The 21473-nt window shown below is 39.6% G+C and overlaps 1 protein-coding gene across 1 annotated transcript; it reads left to right on the forward strand.

Annotated features, from left to right (window-relative positions):
* Positions 1-9136: 9136 nt before the first annotated feature.
* On the forward strand, positions 9137-14217 carry LOC134510184 (arg8-vasotocin receptor-like). The gene is made up of 2 exons (XM_063323170.1): positions 9137-10296; positions 11366-14217. The coding sequence occupies exons 1-2, from the start codon at positions 9381-9383 to the stop codon at positions 11563-11565; spliced, it is 1116 nt and encodes a 371-aa protein (XP_063179240.1). The 5' UTR covers positions 9137-9380; the 3' UTR covers positions 11566-14217.
* Positions 14218-21473: the final 7256 nt, after the last annotated feature.

Consider the following 21473-nt stretch of genomic DNA (forward strand, 5'->3'; position numbering starts at 1 on the left):
ATTCCTGCTGTTCTTCCTCTCCTTGCCCAGAGATCTCCATTTTCACAGAATCACAGAATCACAGAATCACAGAACAGTTTGGGTTGGAAGGGACCTTAAAGATCATCTAGTTCCAGCCCCCTGCCATGGGCAGGGACACCTCCCACTAGACCAGGCTGCTCAAAGCCCCATCCAGCCTGGCCTTGAACACTTCCAGGGATGGGGCATCCACAGCTTCCCTGGGCAGCCTGTTCCAGTGCCTCACCACCCCCACTGTAAAAAATTTCTTCCTGATATCCAATCTAAATCTCCCCTTTTTCAGTTTGAGGCCGTTACCCCTCATCCTATCATAACACTCCCTGATAAAGAGTCCCTCCCCATCCTTCCTGTAGGCCCCCTTTAGGCACTGGAAGGCTGCTATAAGGTCTCCTCGGAGCCTTCTCTTCTTCAGGCTGAACAATGTTAACTCTCTCAGCCTGTCCTCACAGGAGAGGTGCTTCAGCCCTCTGATCATCTTTGTGGCCCTCTGCTGGACCCGTTCCAACAGGTCCATATCCTTCTTGTGTTGAGGACTCCAGAGCTGGACGCAGTGGGCAAGTCCCATGAAGGAATGGTTGTAAGGCACCTTTAGAGTTAAAGACTCTGCATTTCGAATGGGTAAAGGTACCTGGATCTCCTTCGGAGTTAAGACTCTAGATTAGAAACAGATCTGTGTTTTAGCTATGCCCCTCTCTGTTCGTTTTCCTCCTTTGCCAAGTCCAAGCAGTTTCCTGCTTCACACACAATGTAAAGATGCCTGGATCTCTAAGTCAGGGTTCTGTATTCTGCTTGGGGAATTGGTACCTGACACAGCTAATCTTGATTTCCTGTGCCTCCACAGCTCATAGTCAATGGTCTCTGGCCTTGAACAGTGCTTTTGTGCATGCATAGAATCATAGAATGGTTTGGGTTGGGAGGGACCTTAAAGATGACCTAGTTCCAACCCTCCTGCTATGGGCAGGGACACCTCCCACTAGACCAGGTTGCTCAAAGCCCCATCCAGCCTGGCCTTGAACACTTCCAGGGACGGGGCATCCACAGCTTCCCTGGGAAACCTGTTCCAGTGCCTCACCACCCTCAGAGTGAAAAATTTCTTCCTGATGTCTAATCTGAATCTACCCTCTTCCAGTTTGAAGCCATTACCCCTCATCCTATCACTACATGCCCTTGTAAAAAGTCCCTCCCCATCTTTCCTGTAGGCCCCCTTCAGATACTGGAAGGCTGCTATAAGGTCTCCCTGGAGCCTTCTCTTCTCCAGGCTGAACAACCCCAACTCTCTCAGCCTGTCTTCATAGGAGAGGTGCCCCAGCCCTCTGATCATCTTCATCGTGCCCCTCTGGACGTGGTCCAGTTGTAGATAGATTCTAGAAATCTAGCTGCTACAAACAAGAGTGTACTAATCAAATTATTATAGAGTAATTATGAATAATGCAGTTGATTACTTAGAATTTGAAATTAAGACCCATGCTAGATGTTGTATTACAATTCCTTTTAAGTCCCCTGTGATTACTTTAATAGTCATTCTGTTGTCTTTCAGCACTCAAGAACTGATAGATGTGAATCTTGTTATTGCAGCATCTGGTTGAGAGTATGATTGTGCAAGTGCCAAAGTTCTTGGCATGAATGGAAGGAGGTCAAAACGTACAGTCTCTTTAGGTCCACTAGAATTAATTCACTGTCCTCTCTTTTTGCAATTGCATATTCAGTATCATCAGAGAAACTGAGTCATTGCTTTTTACTATATCTTTTAATTAAAACATTGAAATATGCCTGACCTTTGCACCAGACCTTGAGGTATTATACTAGGTTCCATCTTAGCGTTTTTCCCTTTATTAAAAAACTCTGTTTAAAACTTCTCATCTGTGGAAAAAGTACTTTGTCATTCTTCTTCAAAAACAGTCCATCATAGTTCCTTCTGAAGTTACACATTATTTCTCCATTTTTGTTTGCTCTGATAAACCTCAGTGAGGCTCCTTATCCATCAGTTGTTTTCCACGGTCCTGGTGGCAGGTGAGCTGGCAGACCATTTAGTGTCCTAATAGAGAATCCAGACTGTCTGGGATGCTGCAAATGACAAAGATACTTTTTGGCAGAAACCTACGTACCTGATTTATAATGATTTATTTCTATCTGAACTTAAAGTAGCCTGATGAAAGTTGCAGAAGTACCAGTAGAAGCTCAGTATTGTTCAGGTAAACACTATGTGTTAAAGTTGCACAAAATTTTACAGCCGCAATGGGAAAATAAGGTATTATTTAGAGAATGATTTACAAACTGAGGAAGATAATTCTACTGCCATAATTCAGGTACATGAATTAAGCAATCCAGTTCCAGGCTTTGGGCTGAGTGGGACTTGCAGTCGCTGCTGTCAGCTACGTCTCTGAAATCAGAAACATGCCCAAAGAATGAGGTCAGCGCTGGTGAATAATAAAGCTTTTACTGAAACAGGTTAAAAAGTTACTCTTTCAGACATAATCTCCTTAGGGATTAAAAAGAGGCACGTAGTAATGTACGTAGTTAGTGGTACTATTTTATGAGTACCAACGACATGGCTGGTTACGAGTCACAGGGGACCCATACCCGTTGTTTTTTCTCTGGCTTTAATGCCTGTGGCTTATTCCTACTGAAGGATGCACTTAATTTAGGAGGGTTTTGTTCCAAAATATTGCCTAACAGTAATTATAGTAGTTTGATGTGTTGCAGTCCTACATTTTAAGGGTATAAAGCTGGATTTGTTGTTATGTCGCTTTTAATCTTACTGAAGTAACTTCCCCTTCCTTTAAATACGCAGTTAACACACACAAAACACACACACACAAAACATAGGCATATGCACAACTAAGAGCTAGACCCACTTTGAAGGGTTTAAATTCCATTTTTGGATTAGGTTAGCAGGACAGAATGTTGTCCCATGTTCATTATAATGTTAATTTGAAAACTTAAGGGTAGTTTGTAATGTGTCTGGACTGGAAATTGGTGAGATTTTGGGTTGTCCTGACATTTTCTAATAATCTTTTGGCTTCCCTAAAACTTTTCCTTCCTGCCCAAAAGAGTTTTTGTCCAAATTGAAGCGTAACTCTTTCTGAGGAATGGAGTCATTGGCACTATTTATCATTTTGTGTCTGCTTGTGTTGTGACAACAGCATTAGTAGCTGCCTGCACTGCATGGTTCTGTATATGATTTCTGAAATACATTTTCCGGCAGTACATTTTTCCCTGTCTTTTGGTGGCACGTTGACTTTAGCTGTTGCATTTGAGGCTGCTTTAGTTCCATAGACCCCCTCTAGTAAATTTCTAACTATATAGGGTTGGAATGGATCATTAAGTTGGGTCCAAAACTTTTTATGTTAATATAGCTACTGAATTAGCGGTGGGATTTTTTTTTTTTTTTTTTTAAGAAACCAGAACTATAGGAGGTTGTACTAGTATAGCAGCAAAAAGGTGTACATAATTTTACTCCAGGAAAGATGAATTACAGTGAACTGGTTTATCCACTGCATGCTGGAAATAAGCAATATTTTAATACTGAAAGATATGAATCTACCTTGCTGTAAATGCATCCACACTACAGGCTAAATCCTTGAAGAGTACTCATGTATAACTTTCACTAATCTCCTATGTGAAAGAATCTATATGCTCCCCGTTATATTTCCAAAAGGAGTTCTTGTTACATTTCATGCTAGTGGTATGTATTTACATTACTTAATCTCCTCAAATGTATTCTCTATCAGTAGGGCAATTTCAATGCAATCCTGTGTTAACTCTTTTTATCTACTCTAGAATATTTTACTAAGTAAATGTTTTATATAAATATATATTAAGACGTAAATGTTTCTACCATCTTCTTCATAACTGAATCTTTTACTGCATGCTTTAGTCTTTTCCACCCTACAAGGTCTATGGTAGCTGTTTTTTTACATTTTAATGTTTGAAAAGCAATAGAATCACATCAGCACTAAGGAAATAATTTCTGATTTCTCTAAAATCCTCTAGAGACATAGCCAACCATGTGAAAATTTGCTTTTCTTAATTAATTGGTTTTCATGACTTGACAAGTGCAGGAGCAATAATCTACTAGCTCTTCAGATCTACAGAATCTGACAGAGAAAAGAGGCAAACCTGGGTTTCTCAAATCAAAAGCAGACAGCAGTATTTTCTACTTGATCTTTTTCTTAAATAGGAACTTTTTAGAACTTGTTTATGAATTCCAAAGCAAAGGAGTGCAAACCCATTATCTTCACAAGTTGTATTTAATAAGTAATGTCTTTCATGAGATGAAACAGTTACTGGTTTTTAGAAGTTGGTGGGGGGCTTTTAACACTAAAATGCGCCATATTTCTGCTTCAGCATATATTCCTTGGCTGGCTTGGCAAAAAGCATCTGCAATGCACTGCAACTCGTGCCATTTTTGGAAGACAAAGATTGTTTAGTCTGGCAAAGATTTGGTTAAGAAGTAATCTAATACCAGCCTTTAAGTACTTTAAGGGCATCTACAGAGTTGATGGAACCAAATTCTTCTCAGTGGTGGCAGGTGATCTACTAGGGGACAGCAGCCACTGTGGGAGGTTCTGAAGGCACATTAAGAAGTAATTCTTCACCAAGAGCACTGGAACAGGCTGCCCAGAGAGGTGGAATTTCCATAAGTGAAGGATTTCAAGATCCAGCTGCACAGAGCTATGTCTGACCTGATTTACTGATGGTAATAGTCCCACTTCAATAGGTAGTTAAGGTCTGGAGGAAGACCTCAAGAAGTGTTTTCCAACCAATATTTCTATGATCCAGTGATTCTATGGTAAAGGTACTCCCTTCTAACCGATATTTCTATGACTCGATGCTATGATTAAGGTACTCGGGCTAGTATAGTCTCTGTTGTTGCCACGGGAGAAATTGTGTCTCAGATTTGCCTAAATCCTATCTTTGAAAATATCTCCTTGATCAACAAAGTAACTTGAAATCATTACCCAGCTACGGGATCAGAAAAAAACGCTTACCCGATTTACATCTCGTGCAGCCTCGGTAAATTCAAATGGATTACTTGACAGTACCACAGATTTAGAGTATCAAATGCCAGAGGATGGATGAAGGAATTATTAATTGCATAATGTTGGAATTTTGTGAGTTGCAACAATAACAACAAGCTAGGCAATATCTCATCTTCCAAGATAATATTTAAAAAATAATACACTGAGGAAACTAAATGGAAAGACTTTAAAAAGTTAAATCTTTCCCCAATCCTAACACAATGATAGGTACAGCCTATGCTAAATGAGTCTTGGGCCATCTCAGTGTACCCTAGGGCAGCTCAAACAGTACTCTCTACCTATGTTTAGGCACTGAACTGAAGCCTTGATTCCCTTTGGATGTGGTGGGAGTTGATATGCACAGCTCGCATGTAATCCACAGGTCGAGGGAAGTGGTTATTCCCCTCTACTCAGCATTTGTTATACCACATCTGTAATGCTGCCTCTGGCCGTGGAGCCTCTGCACAGGAAAGGTGTGATGAGCTTGAGAAAGTTCAGCACAGGGCCATGAGGATGATCGGAGGGCTGGAAGACGTAACCTATTCGGGGTTGTGCTCTGTGCCAGGGTCGTGCAACAATAAAGGGTGTGGTAACATAGCTGGTTTTGTAAGATAGGATAAAACCAGAAATACAGACAGCAAGGAAATCTTAAATCACTTCCGATGCTGGGAACCCCGCTTTTGTGCAGCATCAGACAGACACCAGATAGATCTTCCCCTGGCATGCTGCACAGGTGCTGTCTGTGGAGGGGTTCCTCCTGTCTCCCACACCGTGGAGCCTTTTATTTTGTGCAGCAAACTTTCATATCTTCTTCTGGCAAGCTGGGACATCATCTCTGTCATACCATTCACCAGTGCACAGGCTTTAAGTACAAGGCCCAGTAGACCAGACATGTCCTGTTCAAGGTCACTAGCTCCTTGAGTACAACATCTTCTGCAAGACTCCCAGTACAGCTTGTTCAGCCTCGAGGAGAGACGTCTTCGGGGGGCTGACAGTGGCCCCTGGTACCTACAGGGAGGCTGGCAAGAGGTCTAAGCCAGGTTCTTACTGAGGTCATGGCAGAAGAACGAGAGATTGTGGTCAGAATTGGGAGAGGGTCTGGTAGCACATAAGGAAGCTTTTCCACAACGAAAACAATAAAGCGTTTGCAACTGGTTACCCAGGGAGGTTGTGGCGTGTCTGCTTTTGGAGGTTTTCAAGACCTGATGGGACAAACTCTAAGTAAACTGGCCTCTGAAGTCAGTGTTGTCCCTGCTTTGAGCAGCCGTGTGATTCTGTAATTCTAAGCAGAAACCTACATTTAAGTCTTAATCCGTGAGCTGTATCCCTCCCTACTAGCTAATCAACAAACATTAGATGAGAGCCCACACTGAGAAATTCCGCAGAAGTTAATTAAAATGTGCCTTCCCACATTACCGAAAGTAAATAATTTAGGAAAAGAATTTAACTTTGGACAGATATGGTTTGGAATGAAGCAAAGCTGTGCAACAGGAGAAGGACACTATTGGAGTAAAAGAACAGCTAAGACTACTTAAACATTTTCATCTGTTATCCTGTTTTTCTTTTCTCAGTGAGTTATATTCCCAGGTGGATTCAATTTCAATATAACATTATCCTGAATGTCTGCTAACGTGGATGAAAAAGATGGAAAGAGCACAATTATAAAGTTACAAAACCATTAACATATATTGAACTGATTATATGCAAGATAGAGTAGAGTCTTACATCACTAGGACAACTTGTACAGGGAGGGCCACCTCCCTTTTTATAAACATGGCAAAGACTACTTGTTGCACAGCCTGCTTGCCCTTTAACCCACGTCCACATGCTGGGTCTGACACCTATTCGAGCACGTCTGCTGCCCAGACAGCGTGTGCTGCGTACGGCCTGTATCCCTGGGAAGAGCTGCCTGTTCCCGGGGACCTTGTTTAACTATTCTAGGTGTAGGTGCTAAAACACATTTGCCTGAACTGTATGTCTACCCATACGTTATACATGGTGAAAATCATGCAAATGTATGCTGCTGGTACTATGTTCTGGTTAGTCTTCCAATAGTATCCCAGAAGTGACTTGTATTGCATATTCTGGTCCTTTTACATATAATTCCTTGATCATCGTCCATATAATGAAATGTAAATTTATCTTCCATGTCTGACCCTGGGCTTCGTTTTCTATTCAGCATGTTCCCGTTTCAACCCACTTAGTCCTAGCTCTGCCTAGATGTAGATGGCTACCCAGTATCCTGCTAGAAGAATAAAGACCCCACCTGGCTTTTTGTTAACTCATGGAGTGAGGATGGTCAAAGTAAATGATTTTGGAGCACTCACTTGAAATTTTGTCTCTATCTGGAGGCAGAACTGGAGATCAGCCAGCCTGCTCTGCAGCGCAGTCTTTGCCATCAGCAGAATTGCCAGGGATTCGTGGCCAATTCAGTGATTCTTCTGGAAGGGGCTGGGTGAAGGGAGGGCGAGGGTAAAGGCAAAACCATTTGTTCCCTTATGGTCTTGCCATGCTGTTTCCCAGTAATCGGGATAGATTCCAAACTGGGGGAAAAACTAAAATGAAGCAACCTCAGGAATACAAGTTTCCTCCAAACAGGCTTCCATGTAGGAAAAAAATATCAGGTATATTAGATTAAGCTGTTATGATTCATACTCTTTGCAACATGGTCATAGAGAAAAGCTGTTGTGGGCTCAGGCAGCTGCAGCAGTGTTCAGCCGAATCTGGATCATGGATACTTACAGCTGCTGCCAGTGGCAAAGTTCCCTGAGACTGTTCAGCTTGTCTGTTGCCTGTTCTCGTAGTGTTACCCTTGCTTGAGATATTAACAAACATCAGTCCTGTGCTGGGACAGAAGGAGAAAAGAGGGAGAGAAAAGATCACGCTGTTTTTAAAACCGTCGTAATCTCTCTCAGCATTCTGTTTATGAATTTTGCCCTTCCCCTGTCTGTTGATACACGAAAACTTTTAGTGCCAAAGAGATGGTAGTCTGTTTGTGAGATTCCTCAGCTGGTTTTATAACATAGTCATGATCACAGCGATTAATCAGTGTAGGTGCAGTATTCATGTACGATACGTGCAGCAGGGACATACTTTTAACCTTATCAGCTTCCTTTTCAGAAAGACTTCAAATTACCAGTCTCACAACTGTAATGAAAAGGATATGAGTGCTCTAACTTCAGACAAGATTGCAGAAAGATTGTGTTATCTTTCATATTAAATTAATTCATTTTATTAAATGCATCTTTTGTGATTAAGACAGCAGACTGAAGGAGAAAAAAACCAAAAACTAAATCAAATTTGTTTTTCTTATCTACCAGTAACAATATGTAAAAGTCAAACTGGAAGATCGAAGAACAATGGAATTCTTGTGGTCATGATACAACTGACTCCATAAATATAAAAAGGATTAGGTACTGAAAAATGACCTCCCAGCCTTTAGCACTATAGTAGAAGAGAGACCCTTGGAAATTGTTTAGTTGTAGAGACCTTTTCCTCAGTTGGATTTCCCACTGAATTTTCACTTATTTTTCTATTAAATTCTCAGTAGGCTCACAGTCCCATTAGAATTAATTTATTTCACATATGTTATTTTTCATTTTGCTGAGAAAAAACCTCTAAGTCTTGACCCTGTCTTGCAATAAAAAGATTATTTTTAGGGCAGTTAAAATATTTTTAATTTTTTTTTTCAGAATCAGGTGACTGCAAAAAAGAGAAGAGGGGGGAAAAAAAAAGCTATGGAAAAAATGCATTTCTTTGTCTCTGCTGCATTTAGGATGTGGTCGTGCCCCAGGAGCCTGGAGAATTGCAGTGACGATGCGCCTGGGCCCAGGGGCCCAACTTTCCGTCTACGTACAAACATTCCTCCCGCTTCAGCCGAAGCGTGCACTTCTGGTTTGAGTAAAAAAAGAAATATTTGCAAGAAATCTCCCGAGTAAGATCATTTAAGCGTGATTTTGGCCACAGCTATTTACAAGTTCGGGCTTCGACTGAAGTGAGTAATTGAATTACGTTGAGCCTCTGAAGTTTGCCTTTTATTTATATATTTCCCCCAATTGTGTGGCTCGGTCTGCCATTGGCTGCGGTCCCTGCAGCCTACCCGAGGGCTCTGCAGTTACATAAGGCTCTGCTGGGAGCCTATATAAAGCCTTTTTGCACGCCAGCAAGAGACAGAATTTTATCAAGATCCAGGTCCCAGTGCTTTAGTTCGCACAAGCAGGAGGAGATTTGCTTGAAGATAGACCGAAACCTGAACCCGGGCTGGTTTGTTTGCTAGCCAGGACTTCACAGCTGTCAACCTGAGTCGCAAGTAGCAGCTACTGTAAGTAGCTTCTGTGCACTATGAAGAATTTTTCATTTCCTATGCAGGATAGCACACATCAGACCGAGAGCCCTTCTCCTCACAGATTCCTGAGTTTGACAAATCAGTCAGATCCTGTTGGAAGACCAGAAAGAGATGAGCAATTAGCTCAAGTAGAGATTGCTGTACTGGGGGTCATATTTCTGACAGCGTCTGTGGGCAATTTTATTCTCATACTGGTGCTGTGGCGAAGAAGAAAGAAGCTCTCTAGGATGTATGTATTCATGCTTCACCTCAGCATCGCTGACTTAGTGGTAGCCTTTTTTCAAGTGCTGCCTCAACTCATATGGGATATTACAGACGTTTTCATAGGGCCAGATTTCTTGTGCAGAATTATCAAGTATCTACAATTGCTGGGCATGTTTGCCTCTACTTATATGATAGTGGTCATGACAGTGGACAGATATCAAGCAGTTTGCTACCCTATGGTTACTTTCCAAAAGAAGAGAGCTCTCTGGAACATCCCCATTTGCACCAGCTGGTCTATATCACTGATTCTTAGCCTACCACAGGTATTTATCTTTTCTAAGACTGAAATATCTCCAGGTATCTTTGAGTGTTGGGGTGAATTTATTCAGCCGTGGGGCCCTAGGGCATATGTGACTTGGATTTTTGTAGTTATATTCTTCATTCCCTCAGCCATCCTTATCACGTGCCAGGTTAAAATTTGCAAAATAATCAAAAGAAATATATATGTGAAAAAACAGAATGAATACGAAGTAACAAATCAGAAGCAAGCCCTGCCATCCCGAGCCAGCAGTGTGAACTGTATTTCAAAGGCTATGATCAAGACTGTAAAAATGACAGTGGTGACAGTTGTTGCGTATGTTCTCTGTTGGTCACCTTTCTTCATTGCACAGCTGTGGTCTGTGTGGTTCCCCAGTGTCGTGACTGAAGGTAAGATACTCTCCATCCTCATTTGTAGCTTCATAGGAAGCTAGCACATTGCTATATTACTTTATATTTGCACTTTGCTTTTGTGTAAAAGTTACATGTGATCATCTGAGTATGATTCGAAAGAAAATCCTGGATTGATTATCTGCTATATGTAATTAGGTACAGAAAACTTCATGTGTTCTGTGATCAAAACATCTTAAAAGTGTGTATTTTGTGTGTGTGTTTTGAGTGATTAAGATTAAATGATTAAGATTAGTAAACAGCACAGGGAAAAGTATCGTCTGCTCCGGCAAGGGTTCAGACTTTTAGAGGTTTTAGGTATTATAGCAGCAGTATTTTGGGTTCTTGAGGTGAAAAGGCATAATTAACTATTCAAAGTAATAAAATAATTATTTCTTATTTATAAGACATTTGATTTGATTTCATTTTTGAATATTGAAATCATACTGACGAAATCTCTGCAGTACACTATGAAACAATTAAAAGTTGTGAAACAGCTGTTTATAAAGCAAAAAAAAGCAAGCCCAAGAAAGATATCAAAGAACATCATGTTGTAAATAAGATTAATCTTGTCAAACTTATGCTGTTGCCTCTTTGTGAAAGGCAGACTCTGTATGTGACTTTATTTAAGTTCACCTGTTCTAAACTCCAAGATATAAACCAAAGGAGAAAGAGGAGATAATAGCTCTGTCTGATGGACAAAAAAGCTTCTGATCTTTGTTTTAAGAATTCTTTCTGTCAGTGTAAATTTGAGTCTTACTGTACATATATTTATATCATTATCTTTATCTGTATTTATCCACACCTGTGTAGCAGGCTAGCAATTGCTTTTACATTTAATTCAGCTACCTCAAAAAAGAGCTATATGGAACTGTTTAACTCTGAAATGCATGCAATACAGTATGCTTCATACCTTCAACAATTACAGAGTGCATGGAATAAATGGGAATTTCCTACTATTAGATTAATATATGAGAAGGTACACCAGAAAGAAGCAGACTGTAAAAATGTTACTTATTTGTACAAGCGCTTTATTTACTCTGTTATTGCTTTAACTATTTAATTCTAGGTTCAGCATTCACCATTATCATGCTCCTTGGCAATTTAAATAGCTGCACCAACCCGTGGATTTACATGTATTTTTGTGGCCACATTCCATATTGCACAAATAAGCAGCTGGAGAACACCTCGGCTCAAGAGGAATCGGTGATCACGGGGAGCATTCATCTCGTAGACAGAGACCCTGAGGAAAACAGTACTTCTGCGTAAATGTTGAATGCTTTTTGTTGTTTTTTTTAACATTTGCTGTGTTTGCAAGATGTATTGGTATTTTACCGCCGTCCCTTGTTTTGCGGAGAAGGAAGCTGGAGAAGTGTCTTTTGTTGTAGAAATATATTTCTCTGCAGTTCTGTAAATATACAGGAAGTTTCTGCATTGTGCAAGCCTGCCTCGGCACTTCCATCATCACTGTGGTATCAGAATGAATTCTTGTAAAGACTGACAAATATACATAAAAGTGTCTTAGATATTTTGCGTCTTAACGTACTTTTTTCTCTGTGATTCTAAGGATTCTAAGTAGTAATATTTTACACCTAACTGGTCCAACAAATTGAAAAATAATTGGAAAGGAATCTGACATAATTAGGCTTGAATATGAGTTCAAATTGAACCATGAATTGTTCATCATTCTGGTGTGATTGGGGGACAGTTTGCCAAATCTTGAGAAAGCAGCACAAAATCAGAAGAATCCATTGCCAGCTGTTATTAATACCTGTTTCAAATTAACTCCTTATGTACTTTCATAAAATGCCTAGCAGCTTTTGAAAAATACAATTTTTCAAAAAAGAATTCAATGTCTTAGTGCCACTGGACACCCACTTCAGTTTGAAATGCCAGTTTCGTCGTGGATGGCAGATGGTCATCGGCAGAGTGGCAGTCCAGGTTTGTGGCTTCACACCACGGGATTTGATCTTCCCTGATGTGCAAGCAGTTAACTGAAACTCCCCAGACGTACACGCGTATGTATACATACTTTAAATAAAAATAGGCACCGGGGATGTCTGCTTTCGTTTGGTATTCAGACCTATTTTTTCCAGCATGCAATTTATTAGCAGAGTGTGCTCAGAACCCCTTCAGGTTCAAATTCAATTAATACCCCTTCATGGTAAAAATAAATCTGCATATCTTTATCTAAAAATGACATTTGCTTGCTTGTTTGTGGGTGGTTTATGCAGGTAGCTATTTATTCCCCTTTCAGTGTCTGCGATCTAATCAGAGTATGGAAGGAATACCAGGAAGACTCTTTTCAGGTGAGAATAGAGCTGCTCACAGAGATTCTTGGTGATACTTGCATATCATCTGCCTACATTATACTACGTTCCATCAGTGCTATTCACATTTCATTTTCATGAGTGCTAGCAATCTCAAATTTCAATGCAAAAGCTATAAAAGTGGGATTTTTTTAATAGTCTTTAAATTGTACTCAAAGAAATATTATTTTAACTAAATACTGATTGAATTGTGAGAAGTGCTGCTGTACAACAAATAGTTACACTTCGGGTAAATGTGTGCTGATATGACTGAATATTCTATCACTTCAATTTCCTGTACAGTTAGAGCAGATAGAGGTACAAAAAAACTATTGCTCTTCTTTATGATGGGAAAAGCTAATGTCCCAGTCCAACTGGCAAGAACAGGTCTCCAGCAAGTAGGAAGAGGAAGAAGGTGGATGAAGATAGTACCAGAACCAGACAAGACTGGGAAGAGTCTGTAGGAAGTCTCTTATTATAATTGCAATTGTTACTTTTTTCTTGCTTCTTTTTTTTTTTCCTCTCTGTAATTAATGGTTGTTAGTTCTACCCCACAACATGTCCCCAGTTAGAGCAATTCTGTAACTCAGGTGACAGCCTCCATATCTGGGGTATGAACATCCAAGGTATAATCTCTGCTATTGATAGGATAGTTGTTGTATTCAGCCACTGACTTCCTAAGACTCATTCTAATTAGCTCTCAGTTAGGTTCTCCCTTATGACTTAATCCAATGGTTAACTGGTTAATGGTGGGTTGGGTTTTTTTTATTTGTTTTTCTACCTACTTTGATTGCAGTTAGTTACATAGCAAAATATGCAGTGCTGAAGGAAACTGTAAATAGAAATGCTTCAAGGAATTACCTGTGTCATTGTACTACTGGATTTGCAGCAAAATACATTGAATGCCTCAAAAGGTATACATTTGCAAGGAACAGGCATTGAAATTGCATGCAAATAACCATCCAGATCCAGAAATGACATAAGTCACGGTACTGCTTAGAGACCACAGTGGACTTGTACCATTTCACACCACCTGGTCTGGCCTGTGCTATTTAAAAAGTATAACTTCTTCTACTCACATTTCTGCATTGCTCTTATACTTGTTACTGGCTCTGTAAATAATTTGGTGGAGCTTGATTTCTCAAATAACAGTAGCCCAATGTGTTCTGTAAAAGCCTACAGCAATATTAACTGTCCATATTTCAGATATTTTGATCATGTAGTGAATGAATGAGATGTCAGAACTTCTTAAGTTGAATAATGAATGCTCACTGTCTATCATGTTCAAAACAATGATATATGCATCTCTCAAGTGCTATCTTTCTGATTTTTTAATTTTCTTTCCCCTGAGATCAGTTCTGCTGTTAAAAAGAGAAATAAAGGTTATTGCACTATGGTGTCAAACTGCAGGCCATGGGCATTTAGTTTCAGTCCATCAGGAAGCATTTGAATGGCAGGTATTCCTGCTTCTTTTTTTTTTTTTTCTAGTAAAGTGGACAGGGCTGCGTTTTCCAGATGTAAGTCATTTTCCCTCCTGGCCTGCCCTGCCTGCCCCATGGGCAGCACTGACTTCTGACAAACACACTCGATGCAGAATTTGATTCTGGTCCACATTTTCTGTCAAAATTAATTTTCAAATGATGGAAAATTCATTGTTATAACTTTTCTTTTTTCCTAGTAAAGTGTCCTTTACAGGACTTTTCTTATTTCTTAAAGAAAAAGACATGTAAAAATAGAATTAAATTTTTCTCTTTGTAAATTGGCCATCAGTTTTCTTGGGAGCTGTAGTTTGAACATCTTGTGCCCTTGTTTTCCTCTATATTTTGATTCTTCAGCTGGACTTTATCTATTCCAATTCACTGTCGCTTAGATTTCCAATAGGCATTGCAGTGTCTCATTAAGAGGGATGACTGTGAGACATCACTGTAGTCTGGCCAAGGTGCTTAATCCGTATGGGAGAATCATAAGATGGGACGTACAAGTTCCTGGAGGCACTGTGGAAGCACATGCAAATGAAAAAATCCAATTATCAGATGAAAGCCTTCATCATCAATGCCTAGATTCTCTTTTCTCACACAAATAATTTCTGAGTAGAAAAATATGTAGCATACAAGTTCACACTCCTTAAGTGAATGGCTATGTTGTTGATATTGGCACTGCAATATTGATTCTGGTTATCTGGGGTGGTTTTTTTTTAATTTTCCAGGGTTTTGTTACCACTTTAGAAAAGCAAAGTTCAGTAAAAAGAATTAGGTTCTTTCTTAAAAATTATTGGTTTATGTTTTGCGGTACAGAGAAGAAGAACCAAAGACAATATAATCTATCAATTCTGTACAGATTTATTACAAGAAAAAAAAAACAAACCAACAAAAATCCCCCAGTAGAATGAAAGAAAAATTCCAACATGTTTTGCATTCTTTACAGTGTATTTTGATAATTCTGTTATTCCACAGAACTGCTGCTGTATTTTCATAGCCAGTCCCAGTTCAGATACTTATAAATAGTGAATATGGAAGCCAGAGGTGTCAGGTGATAATCTCTTTAATCTTTCAATGAAATGATGCTGACAAATTTTAAAGGTGGTGCCAAACTAATGTCCTGCCAGTTTCACTTTGATCACTTAGTTCTGACAATAGTCACCGGTTACGGGGTCAAACAAACTGCTCCTGTCTCTGTGTTGTTGGGGGAAGACTGGCAGTGTGATGTGAGACCCAAGTTGGAACTGGCAGAGTTTATTATGTGAGGCAGACATGGCATGCAGACATGCTGTATTGTCTAGTTCCCAAACACATGGCCAGGATAAAAGTATCCTCAAGGGCTTGCGAATGTTAGCTATTTTTGGCTGAAGAGTATCATGAGCAGACAAAGGCAAAGCAAGACGATTCAGCTGCTTAGTTCTTTCAGTCAAATCCAGTTTAGGTTGGATTCCTCAGAGGAAAAAAGAAAAAGGCAAGAAAAAACAAACAAACAAACAAACAAAAAAATCAAGACATTTTCTGTCTTCATAAGGTAGGGATTTGGCCCTGAATGCCCTGGGTATCTATAGGAAACCTCCGTGATCGTGAACCAGATGCAGCGAAACAGAACTGCAAAGGAAAACAGTTCAAATGGGAATGGTATTACAGTACGGCAGTCACAAATAATTTATTTACTAGTGTATTAGCTGATCCATATACATTTGAATTGGAAGGATGCCACACACAGTTAGAAAACCAGAAATAAAACCTGATGTAATTTTTGCTACTACACGAAAACTCCAATTGCCATCCCAAATCCCACCTCTTCAGTCCCGTGTGTGCCAACCCCAGGCCCGTCTATACTCTCATGGTCCCAGTTAGAGCCTCACGATCTGCAATACAGTTCCCAGACTCTACCCGCCCTAATCTCTTGCAGAGGTACCCCAGGTTGTCTTCCTGGGGTAGAAATCAAAAGGATAGAAGCTGTATCGTTTTCTTGGGCTTATATGATGCTCCTGTCATCTCATTAAGAAGGCAAACTCTGGGCATCTTACTTTGCACTTCGCTTTTTCAGGAATGAAAGAAAGAATAGGCTTTACGTGAAACTAAGTAGGCCGTACCCACTCCCTCTTGCTTCTTCTTGCCAACACAGCAGACCAAAGCACATGCTTTCCACCAGTAGGCCATAGCAGCTAATTTAGCAAACCTGTTCTATCATCCAGCTCCATAATGAACTTTGGAGGTAACGAAACTCTAACCAAAGGTTTCTGGAAGTTCCATCCAAATGCTGCCCCTAGAGATGCACTGCAAAAACATATTCAAGTGCTGTTGTATTCATCAAATGATTTTTTATATCTTGACTGACACTCTGAAAGAACTTCAGAATTGTGGATTTATGTTTCTTGCATCCATTTCAGCATACTTACCAAAAATTGTTGAAATTGTCTATTATCCAATTTTTAGCAACAAATCTCCCAAATTCTGACTTAACAGCACAGGAAACGGTAGGACCTTCCGGAGGAAACATTTCTATACCACCTGGGAAAGAAGTTTGAAAAAAAATGCCAAACAAAACAATTTGACCTTGAAAATCTATGGAAATTATGGCTGGGGGGGTTGGATACAACTAGAGACAGACATCACCTTACATCCCAGTAACCACTTTTGGAGTGAATTGATGCAGTAACAGATATCAAAAGCACATACAAGAAAGACTTGATATTATTGTCATCATCATAGTTGTCGTCATCATCGTCACCTTTATTTAAATGAAATTAGCATATAACCTACAGTAAGTTTTAAAACAAAACATAAACTTGTCACAGTGCAACAAATGTAGACCAGTTCTGAAGCTGAAATAATATAAAAGGCTTTATTTTAATCACAAATTCAACTCTTATCTCTGATATTGCTATTTTAGTTAGCTAAAAAGATATAGCTATTTTCTTTGGTTCCAAGATTATTTTTCTGTGCATTGAATTCCATGAAGCTACCCAAAGATGAATTTTGGCATAAAACATTAATTTTTTTTTCATATTTATGCATTTAGTTGTGTATATATTAAACCAAAATTGTTGCTTTAAGATGCTGGTCGTCTTGTATTCCTTAGTATATTCTTGAGTTCAGTTATTATCTATATGACCACCTTTGAAGAGATACAAGGAATAAATTATCTGCTAGCTATCACAGTATATTGGAAATGTTTGCCCATGTCTCTAAGTGTGTTAATAGATGTCTGGCCTCAAATGATTTAATGCTGAGTGGCTCCAGCTTTTGACTTACTGATGGGAAAAATTGTACTTCATCATAGAGAATACAAGCCTTCTGGCAAGCACAGTCATGATGTGAACACACTGCTTATTGATACATTTAATACAAATTCCAGTCTGCTGGCAATGTGATTCATATTCTTGATCCTCTGTTGACAAGACTGATGCAACCTCATGTTCTGAGACGGTATGTGTTCAGCTGTAACTATCTGTTCATAAAAAATATGTTAGCAAACCTTAGGAAAGAAATCCTTATTTTCTTCTCGGCATCTGGGTATCTTGGAGTTTAATGCATTTGCTGTGAAAGAAGAGATTAAAAACTCCACTGTAGCATTTGCGCTTGATTTGTGTTTCCATTCACACAGAGGAGTGATACTGGATTGTATGACACTTACATATGGACTGCATTAAAGGAATGATATGATGGAAAGTCAAACACTTAGAGCTCCAAAAGTGCCTGAATGTCAGTATGCACGGGCTTAATACACTAGTTAATGACATGCAGCTGCCATGGGGCTGCTCTGCTGCTGCTCCTGCAGATCCTGGATGGAGCGTGCCCAGTCTTTGGGGAATTTCACTGCCAAAGTCTTCCTGATGAGGATGTGGAAGATCAAATAGGAGTAGGATGTCATATAAGCCCAGGCTGGATGGGGCTTTGAGCAACCTGGTTTATCAGAAGGTGTCCCTGCCCGTGGCAGGGGGGTTGGAACAAGATGATCTTTAAGGTCCCTTCCAACCCAAATCATCCTATGATTCTGTGATTCTATGATAAAAGCTCCCTCAGAGTGCACTAAGAGTGCACATGAACTAAAGGTGCATACTGGATGGCTAAAGCATATTGTGTTCATTTAGGCTGTGAACAGGGATGAAACAGATGATCAGAACTGGACCGCATGCATTATTAACAAGGCCTTCTGCCCATGGACATACACACACAGGCAGAGTGGTCAAGAAGTATCTCAGGTGATGTTCGTCTCGGTGGCGCTAGTGCAGGCATATCTTTACCTACTTCTTGTTCTTTTTTTTTTGTGATGAAACAGTGCACTGATTATCCAACTGGACATGGACATAATAAAGAGAGGGACTAGCGCGTGGAAGTGGACAGAATTGCCTAGCACATACAGATGACTGTGCAGGCAAGTCGTACCAGGGTGCCACTGGCTATTTCGGGAGCCCAGAGGGCAGAGGTGCTCTGCCCAACACTCCCCCATCCCACCTCTTCCGTGGAATACCATGGTGCTAAAAGGAGGAGATGACACGTGGTTGCATCTCTGCAACGTATAAACATATAGACGTATAAATGTCTTTTATCTTTTGACTCGTTTTCCCGGCAATGTCACCTTAGTCTGATACTTTCGGTAGAAATTCCCTAATGATTCTGTAAGAGAAGGGTGTTACCCTGTCACAGAGGTTTTGTTCAGCTGAGAATGAGGCAGATGAGCTCATTTTACTTGCAATTTAAGCAAGGACTGTCTCTAAGCCATGAAGTGCTGAATTTTGTTTTAATTACCTGGGGACACTATAAAAAATACATTTTCAATCACTGAAATGGAGGAAGCAGACTGACTGAATACCTGACTTACATATTAATTTGGTAGGTTCAGGTTTTCCTTTAATAAAGATTCTTTTCTATAAATCAAAGAAGATGAGAGAAATTTCATAAATGTAAAATTAGGCTAATCCTATTGAATTTTAAGCAGTATTGAGGCTGTAAAATAGAATTAATTCATTGATAAAAGACAAAGAGTTAACTTGAGACTTTGATCAAAAGAAATACAGCATTTTATGTGCATTATCTGTAAAATGTCTGGAGGCACAGAAGGACTATCCTTAGAATGCTGTTGAATACTGTTGTATAAATCAATTTCTAAGGTAAATCCATCATTTTGCAATAAAAACATCCATGTCAGAAATCGATGTGTTTATATGTTAAAATTTAATCATGTGATTTGATACAAACTGCTTAAATTGTAATACTCTGGGTTTTTTTTCTATACTGCTCTCCAAAGCTGAAATATTTTCTCTGCCTTCAGGTTGAGAAATCAGCCAATTACAAGTTTGTACATGCATTTGTGTCCTGGAGGGAAATGTAGAGTTGATTCAGACAAAAATCTCAGAACTGAACTGCATCCAAATTGTTCATCAACCTCCTGCATCTGTAAAAGAAAGAAATTGTGCAAACAGTATTATTTTTCCTGGAAATTTCAAGTTTTCTGTTAACTTTATGAAAATATATTGTGAGTATGCTATGTAGCTAGAAAATGTCACAATATCCATAACCTTCAAAGTTAATGTTTTAGCATTGTGTAATTTCACATTGTTATCAAATGATAGTTTACCTTGTAATAATGAGAATGGGAAAACAGGAATGGAACCACTTCTTCAAATTTTACTCTGAAAATTCTTTTAAACTCTTCTTCCTTAAATCCTGCTCTTCACAGAATGCCCTAGAACTCTAAAAATTAATAAGTTAGTTTTATTAACTCAAGCTATTTCAAAATGTCTCGCTCCTCTGGTGTAAAAAGTAATGCAAATGGTTTAGACGAGTGTTCATTAGTGGCACAAACTTTTACACTTCGTCTTGCTCCCCAAGGCATGCTGCGTGCTCAGAATGTGAATGATCACCCAGAGATGAAAGTGCTTAATGTATCACATGTGATGGACAAGGTAAGTCAGAAAACTGTCTTGGTTCAAAAGAAAATCTTATCTGAACCAAGGTTTGAAACCAAGTACATAGACACCTTCGGACATACGTACAAACAAATAGTTACAAGAGGCTGAGCTAAAAAGTAGAATTACTGAACAGAAAATTGTCTCTGTTTTACCTCAAACCAGGACAATTTAACATAAGGACAAATTGGAGGAGAAGATAGTTAAAACATGTGCTAGGCTATTTAGGACTAGAGCACTTACTACAACAGTCAAAATCCAGTAAAGTGAAAACGTGATTATTGTCCAATCCTGCAACATCCCTATCAACAACAAGTTTATGGCATCTATTTGATTTCAAGTGAAGTTTGGCAAAAGACTGCATCATGTGAAAACCTGTGGTTTCCTTTGTTTTCTCTGGAGAAAATGGGACTATTTCACCCTGGGTAGGCTTTAAAACAATATTGTCAAACATCGTAATGTGTCACATGCAGAACTACATTTATGAACCATTACGGCACTATGCAATGTTAACCCAATGGTCATGTTTGCTGCAGCTGTATAATTGAGTGCCTGCCTCAATACCAAGCAAATACATTTAAGAAAGCATAGACTATAAAAAACAGGTAGTTACTAAGCGAGCTTTCTGCAGCACATACGCTACAAAACAGCAAATTGTAACAGAGAGATGAAAATATAGGTTTGAGGGTCAGTGAACAATGCCAATTTGTATGACACAATTACCAAAGCATTTGTGCCAATTTTTTCCTATCCCCCTGAGAACATCTACAGACTACGTAATAGCTATTAAAGTTTACAGTTTGTTCCTTGGCAGATGAACAGTTCCAATTTTAAGCTGCTTACATGACTTTTTTTTTTTTGTAATGTCTGAAGTTTGAAATTGATTGCTGCTTAAATGATCTGGCAGCTCTTTATTCCCAAGCCTTCCTTTTTTTTTTCCTGAAGTTTGAAAGAGTTCTGCTCAAAAGTAAAGTTTCAATGACTGGATCATAATCTCAAAGCCAATAAGTACCTAGTGGCTAACAGCAACCTGCCACCTTTCGCAGCTCCTAATCTTAGGTCTGGCTGAAGACATCAGGATTCAACGTAACACAAGGATCCGGAAGAACCCTTGCAAACTGTCCTTGGGGGCTGCCCTGGTCCCTGGCACATTTTACATGGTATCCAGAAGAAGGGGTGATCACAGAATCACAGAATGGTAGGGATTCAAAGGGACCTGAGGAGATCATCTAGTCCAGCCCCTTGCCAAAGCAGGTTCACCTACAGCAGAAATGCATCCACGTTGGTTTTGAATATTCACCACCTCTCTGGGCAGCCTGTTCCTGTGCTCTGCTACCCTCAAAGTAAAGACGTTGTTCCTCATGTTGAGATGAAATTTTGCATGTTCCAGTTTCTGCCTGTTGCCCCTTGTCCTGTCACCGGGCACCACTGAGAAGAGTCTGGCCCCATCCTCTTGACACCCGCCCTTTAGA

This window comes from Chroicocephalus ridibundus, chromosome 1 (genome assembly GCF_963924245.1).
Source record: "Chroicocephalus ridibundus chromosome 1, bChrRid1.1, whole genome shotgun sequence".
Classification (NCBI taxonomy): domain Eukaryota; kingdom Metazoa; phylum Chordata; class Aves; order Charadriiformes; family Laridae; genus Chroicocephalus; species Chroicocephalus ridibundus.